The sequence below is a fragment of the Phalaenopsis equestris genome, unplaced genomic scaffold, assembly GCF_001263595.1.
Source record: "Phalaenopsis equestris unplaced genomic scaffold, ASM126359v1 Scaffold218672, whole genome shotgun sequence".
NCBI classification, from domain to species: domain Eukaryota; kingdom Viridiplantae; phylum Streptophyta; class Magnoliopsida; order Asparagales; family Orchidaceae; genus Phalaenopsis; species Phalaenopsis equestris.
Window position 1 is genome coordinate 1 of NW_018237097.1, and position 8048 is coordinate 8048.

General features: G+C 38.6%; 1 protein-coding gene across 1 annotated transcript; it reads left to right on the forward strand.

Annotated features, from left to right (window-relative positions):
- Nucleotides 1–275: 275 nt before the first annotated feature.
- On the forward strand, nucleotides 276–7805 carry LOC110037315 (solanesyl-diphosphate synthase 1, mitochondrial-like; the record flags this gene model as incomplete). Its single annotated transcript, XM_020741930.1, has 4 exons — nucleotides 276–376; nucleotides 521–653; nucleotides 741–830; nucleotides 7605–7805. Coding segments are annotated over 4 exons (510 nt in total), but the record flags the coding sequence as incomplete, so codon positions are not given.
- Nucleotides 7806–8048: the final 243 nt, after the last annotated feature.

Consider the following 8048-nt stretch of genomic DNA (forward strand, 5'->3'; position numbering starts at 1 on the left):
GGAGTATTTTTCAATCTCTTTTTCCAATACTTTTCGGTTAACGATCTTGTCTCAATCTGCTGATGTTCAAGTTAAAATCAAATGTTCGGGAAGCGTTAAAGCGCCAGTACTTTGAAATATTGGCTTTTATGTAATAAAGCTGATAGAATAACTCGGGCTATATTTTTTTTATTTTCAACATAATCAGTTAATACACAAGAAATTTTTTCTTGATTTTTGTGTTCTCATTTTAGTTATCACTCCTGGTATTTTGATTGTACTCTATCCATTCTAATAATGTGGTTGTGCAGGTTGTATCACTCCTTGCTACTGTGGTGGAACATTTAGTCACAGGCGAAACAATGCAAATGACCAGTGCAACTGATCATCGTTGTAGGTACGTAATTTCATGTCATGTGTGGTGAAGCATCCTTCGTATTTCTTCTTTCATCTTCTACAGTTTGTTGATCTATTAGCTGCAGTTGAAGTACATGGGATAATTGCTTTCCTTATATAATGTGATATTCCTGTTGATATACAGCATGGAGTACTATTTACAGAAGACATACTACAAGACAGCATCTTTAATTTCAAACAGTTGCAAGGCTATAGCTATCCTTGCTGGTCAAACCGTTGAAGTTGGAATGCTTTGTTATGAATACGGCCGAAATCTGGTTGAGTTTTATTATCACTGGTATCTGTGTTTTTCCCCGTGCATCTATTATCTGGTGGATACTGAAATAGATTTTAATTTAATCCAGGGTTTGGCATATCAACTGATAGATGATGTTCTTGATTTCACTGGCACATCAACGTCACTTGGAAAGGGCTCTTTATCAGACATTCACCATGTAAATATTTTATTATCTGTGAAAAAGGAAATTTTGCCTTGTGAGCGTCTTCATTCGAGATGAAACTCTTTTGACTAAGTGAAATTTGGTCTGTATTTTTACTGCAGGAAGGAATGATGTAGAGTGATAGTTTACGATTTCATACATTGTTTTTTAGCTCTGAAGAGTTTTCAAATGTCACTTTATACTGTACATATCAATGCCAAATTTTAGCTTTTTTCCTTTAAAATGACTTCATCGCATGTTTTTTGCATGTACACTACAACATTTTTAAAGAAGCATATGTTGACCATCCTTATCATCATTAGCCTTATCTAGCTTTTTTGGGGTTGGCTTTATTTATTTTGTTATCTCTCTCTTTCGGGCTTAGTATTACATGTGATACGAACTCTAATTAATGCATGGCGTGTTATTTCATTCTTAAGCCCCTTATTACTTAACCTATCACTTGTGTTGGTAGAACCATTGCATGGTCTCATCCTAAACTAGTTTAATGCGAAAAGCACATTGTGCTAAAATCTCATGTATTGTTTTGTACTATAAACTCATGTATTATTCTTATTAATGATGGTACTGTTGGTGGTTTATGTAGATTGACAGCCGCTTGTTAAACTTGTACATTTTGAAAATATTGCAAGCCTCCAGTTGTAAGCCCTTTTCAGTGTTTGACATGACATGTAGATGATTGTAAAATAAAGTTGAAAAATGCTCTTCCATGGTATGTTTAATTTTATGAACTGCCATTTATCTACAACAAGCTACCATTTTATGCACTTGGTTGTGGTTACTTGTGATTAACGTTTTCTAAACGTACAAATAGATGCATTAAGTTGATTTCTTTATATTCATAAACTGCTTAAGCAGTCTTTATGCCTCATGTTGCCCAGATTATTTTAACGAGCTGCTGTGCTTAGAGGACGTGCTTACAGTGAAACTTCAACATAGAAAGTCACCATATTGGGCATGCCATTTGGCTTGACTCGTTATTTTTATTTTTATAGGGGAAAAATTGGCACCTCTTCCACTTGCTCTAAGTTGGAACAAATAGTTTTTGAACATAAGTTCGACTAGCCACTTTGATTCCTTTAGATCTTAATTCTATCCTGATTTCATTCAATATATATATATATATATATATGTATATATATTGTGTGCTTCATGTAGAAATCAGAGTTTCCTGCTCATTTGGTTCTTTTATTTTGAGCAAATTTACTATTAGAAGTTATAATTTTGATATAGCATCAGAAGATTTTTAGGTGTCTGAAACGAATCAAAACCAAAATCAGCAATAAATTGTATGAAATATGTGGGAAAACCCAAAGTAGGGTTAATTTGATTAATCTCCAAGCAAACAAACAAGATATAATGTGTGATCTACAATTCGAGAGGTAGATCGACTTTTCGTAGACCCTAGACACCATTAGAAACTAGAAGAAAAAAATAAAACTATAGGTATCCAAAACATCCAAACAAACTCTAGGTGATTAGCCCTAATAAAACACCCCCATAGCACATTCAAATTTTCCCTCAATCCCCCCCTAATTCCTCTCCTTGCATAGGTGATTAAGGGCTTAACAGAACCCACCCGGGGGCTAAAATCCTCTTAGGCGGCAACTATAGTTTTCGGACCAGGCTGGGTCGGACCGGGCTGGGTCGGACCGGTCTATGTCAGTCCGAGAGGGACTGTCATAACAATACTTCCCTCCTAAAGAAGCTTGTCCTTAAAGTGAAATGATGAAAACTACTAGATAACTTCATAACGCTTCCAAGTTGTTTCATAATCTAATAAATCTTTCTACTTAAATCAAAAGCTAATTTGCTCATCACTCCTCGGTGGGCCTCTACTATCACGAAAGGTCTCAAAATCACCTCCATATCCTTTGTCAACGTCGGAGGTAGTGAAGATAGCACGCTTCAACTGTAATACATGAAATTTTAGATGCAATAATTATGATGGTGGCAACCTCATACGGTATGTCACTACTCTATTGTTCTCATAGGGTCCAAAATATTGTGGGGAGAGCTTCTTACTGCCAGTGTCTTCTGCCAGTAAGGTCTTAACTTCAAATAAATCTTATCTCGAGATTCAAATTGTAACTCCCTTTTTTGTCCATCAGCCTCCTTCATGATCTGGTGGTCTTTTAGTAGATGTCAATTAAGTTTCGCTAATATCCCTTCTCTCTCATTCAAGTATTAGTTTACACTGAATACTGGTGCAGTGCTATGTCTTTAGTCTATTAGGTGAGGTGAATCTCGCTCATACAAAATCCTAAAAGGAGTGGTTTGTGTTGCAATATGTTATGAAGTGTTGTACCAATACTCAACCCAAGCAATCAATCTCGTCCAAAGCTTCAACGTACCTAATACAACGCAATGTAGGTATGTCTTGTATTAGGTATGTCTCCACACTTCTGTTGATCACCTCCGTCAGACCATCTGTTTGGTGAGGATATATTATACTTTTCTTTAGGACTATCTCGTGTAATCTGAACAATTCCTTCCAGAAATGATTGAGAACAACTCATCTCTGTATGATACAATGGATTCCAGAACATCATGTAAATGGATCAGTTCTCGAATAAACACAATAGCGATTGAGACAACAGTGGAAGAACATTGCAGTGGAATGAAGTGTGCATACTTGCTGAGGTGATCCATTGCACCAAAATCATAGTAAATCTCTGTGATCGTTAAAATTCGCACCTCCTCCCAAACCTTAAGTAAAGCAAGGGGTTGCAGTAACCCTCTTGGTGCTATAGTTAAATGCTTGTGTCGTTGGTACACATCCCAACTCGCTATTACATCTTCTACATCTCCACGCATCCTCACTCAATATAGCTCTACCGACAGTTGATTGTATGTCTTTTGTACCCTTGAGTGTCCCCCAATCACGCTGTCATGAAACTTCTGCAAAAGTTTGGAGATGTGCCCCGATGTCCTCGACAGAACGAATCGTGCCTAGTAGAATAGTTGTTGTCCCCTCAATGCATATCGTGGATGACTGTTCGGTTTTTTAAGTAACTTTGCCCTGATCATCCACTACCCTCTTATTCTGTATACTCTCCAGCCTCAATGCTTCCCAATCTAAGACCATATGTATTGATAAAACTGTCAGCTTGGGCTCCTTCACCTTCCTTTATAGTGCATCATCGACCTTATTCTCCAATCCTAGGCAATACCAGATCTCAAATTCATATCCAAGTAACTTGGATAGCCACCTCTAATACTCCTCAGTCACCATCCTCTGCTCCAACAAATATTTCAAGCTCCTCTGATCTGTCGTGACTAAAAATTAGTCACCCAAGTAGATAGGGACGCCACTTTTGAATGATGCAGACAATAGTCATCAATTCCCGCTCATATACAAAATTGAGCATCGCCCTGACAGTGAGCATTTGACTGAAATAGGTAATAGGTCGATGGTCCTGTAGTACTGCTGTCGTCAATTTATATCTTGACACATTCGTCTCTATCCCAGAAGTAGGGGAGTGTTGATATTGGCACACGGGTTATGGCCTTCTTTTGCTGTTTGAAGGCCTGTGTTGTTGTTTTCCCCCTCTTGAAATGTTTTTCTTCAACTGCTCCGTCAGCGGTCATGCAGTCGTGTCATAGACTTAAGAACCTTCTCAACTCCTTCAAGCTTCTAGGCAAATGTCAGTCCAATATAGCCTTTATCATAAAGTGGTCCACTGCTACCCCTGCTCTGCTCACCACATAGCCTACGTACTCCACTCGTGACTCTGGAAACGAGCATTTCTTTAGGTTGGCGTATGATTGCTGCTCTCTCAAAGTGTCAAGTAATGTTCTTAGGTGTCACATATGCTCCGTCTTTGTACGACTGTAGATCAATCTGTCATAAAAAAATACCATGATGAACTTCATAGGGTAAGGCTGAAAAACCGTGTTCATGAGAGACAGAAATGTGACTGGAGCGTTGATAAGGCTGAATGGCATCACCAAAACTCATAATGACCTTCATGAGTCATGAAAGTTGTCTTGTGCACTTCATTTGGCTTCATTCTTATCTAATGTTAAATCGACTTCAGATCAATCTTTGAGAAATGATTGCTCCAATTTGCTCATCTAACAGCTCCCCAAACACCGATATAGGAAACTTGTCCATTACAATTTTCTTGTTCAGAGATCTGTAATCCACACAAAACCTACAACCACCATTCTTCTTCACTAATAAGATTGGACTAGAAAAATGTTTCACATTGGGCCTGATAACCCTGTCTCGAGCATCTCCCTGATCAACCTATTTATCTCATCGTTCTGAATCTAGGGATAATGGTATGGTCTGACACTGATAGGAGGAACCTCTTACTTTAATGTAATGATATGCTTGTGCTCCCTCGGTGGCGGTAAACCGCTAAGCAGCTGAAGATGTCAGAAGACTGTAGAAGTTGTTAAACACACTCAAGAAACTCTACTGACTTTAGATCTCGGATCTCTTCTAGATTTTGCAACTCTATCTAATAGCCCAATCCTGCTCCTTGTATCAGCTTGACCATGGTTTTGAACAAGCTACTATCCCCTCTCAGCACCACCTTCCTCCCCATCACAAATTGTAAGGACCTGGAGCGCACAATCGTTGCACCGGTGGTCTATTGCATACTTATCATCACATTGGAAACATAATCCCTTTGCCCTTTTGTACAACACCTCTGCCTTGTGAGGCGTTGATAGTTGACCCCTAGACAAGCCACTATAATCCTCTCCTTCGCGCCTCTCTCTGAAATGACACTATCTGGGTTCTCGGTGTCAGAGTCGTTAATGTATTCCTGTAGAATCCTGCTTTAGTGCTGCTTTTGATGATCTTCCCCATCCAGTTCTTGTCTTCCACTATCTAGGCTTGCTTCATCGTCTCTCCCAATCCCCACGATCTCAACAGTCGGAGGCTATACGTATGTTGGGCTTTAGACGCTTCATAAAATTCTTCTTCAATACTGTCTTTCAGTCAGCCCAACAATATTTCAAATATCTCCTTCTACTCTATGACAGTTCTATCTGGAGTCATCTCAAAGAGTTTCTCATGTAGATTCTTTTCTGAGTGACTTGCAAATGTTCCAACAAGCAATTCTTAAATTTTTCTCACAAGCAAATAAAGTATGCAACCTCCCTCAAGTTAATCGTGCTAGGGCTTTCTTATCCAAACATAACTCTGCGGCCATGAGGTTCTTCTCCTCCCTTAGCCCATTCACTGCAAAATATTGCTCCACTTGGTACACCCAACCATGTGCGTCTTGCTCCTCGATGATCGACATCTTCAATTTTCTAACTCTAGCATCTCCACTCTAATTTCTCCTCCATCGGTAGTTTTCCCCATATATCTTGGGTGAAAATCCCTCCTTCGATTATAGTCATACCCGATCTCAACTTCTCTCCTTCTTCATACTCCTCCATACCTATTGCATAACCCATTCCCCTTGTTTGACCAACCCCTTCCATTGGAAATCCCTAATCCACTTCCATTGGAACCCTAGGGGGAGGTTCTTTATGGCGGATGCTTTTCTTCTCATATTTCTCTCATCCGATCTATTTCCCTTTAGATTTGGCTAAGGATTCTTCAGTCAAACCTTGGTTAGGGTTTGGCCGATTTTTGGATCACATCTCCATAAACCTCCTCATCTTCTCCTTCAAACCCTTAGATCTATTTTTCATGGAGGAAAACCATCCTTCTATGGTTGAAAATCTTTCCTCAATCCTGGATTTAATTTTCTCCACTCCTTCCAATCACTCTTCCAAAGCATCCACTTTTATTGTTGCCCTCTCTCCAAGATCTTGCTCTAATACTTTAATACGAATCAGAACCAAAATCAGCAACAAATTGCAAGAAATATATGGGAAAACCGAAATTAGGACTAATTTGTTTAATCTCCGAGCAAACAAACATAATGCAATGGGTGATCTACAATTTGAGAGGTAGATCGGCTCTCCATAAACCCTAGATGTCACTAGGAATAAAAAGACAAAGAAAACTGCAAGAATTCAAAACATCCAAGTAAACCGTAAGTGATTAGCCCTAATAAAACACCCCAAAATAGGTAGATCGACTCTCTACAGCCCAGATGCCCCTAAGAACAAAGAAGACAAAGAATACTACAGAAATCCTAAACATCAAAGCAAATCCTAGGTGATTTGCCCTATTAGCACACTCCCAAAAGAAATTCAAACTTTCCTCCCAAACTTCCCCTAATTCCTCTCCTCGCATAGGTGATTAGGGGTTGAACGGGCCTCACCTAGGGACTGGAATCCTCCCAGGTGGCAACTAGGGTTTCTGCTCCCCTAGGCATGGCCGACTGGCTTTGTTTGGCTGGTAGGTCTGGCCGGGCCTGGCCGGGCCAGGCCAGAGGGACCAGCATAACAATGTCATGTACTAAAGTTTTAAGTCTTTGTTATTGTCACTTTCCTGCATCCTTAATTGATATAAGTTGTTTGAAGATGTGCTAAAAATTCTTAAAATATATAACTTTCAGTAATGGTTAAAATCTCAAGAAACTAGTGAATTTTTGTTTCTGTCGCAATGTTATTTATGCATGCTGCTTCTAACCCAATGACAATGAGGTTTAATTGAAGGGAAAAAAATGATTTGGTTGTAATTTTTTATTTAATAATTTAGTTTTAAGTATGAAACAATTTTTTATTAATATTATCTATTGATGATTTTCCTTCATCTTTAAGTACATTATTATTTTACCAAATCGAAGCTGTGGATGGATCCCATCAAATGGGAGACATATTAACAACATGCGCTTGATCTTCCTCTTACAGGGAATCATTACTGCTCCTATACTTTTTGCAATTGAAGACTTTCCTCAACTGCGGGAGCTTGCTCAAAGAGGCTTTCAAAATCCTGGTGATACAGAAACTGTTAGTTTTTTGAAATCTATACTAAAATTTGTTATGTCATTTCTTATTCATGATTTTTGCCAAGAACACTGTCTTCTGATGAAGTAGGTTTTCTATTTATGAATTCAAGCAGAGAGAAAGAACAAGAAGACCACTAGATTTGACTTCTCTTTGCAAATCCTGGAGCCTTATCAGAAATTTTTACTAATACATGAGTACAAGATACAGAGTTCATAGATTCTATCTGATAATAAATCATTCCCGTGCATGATTTCTTGTTCATCTAAACCTACAATATTTAGCAGATATTGTATAACCTTAAGCTAAGAAAATTCACTAAACCGGGTAAACTGCATCATCCGAGTA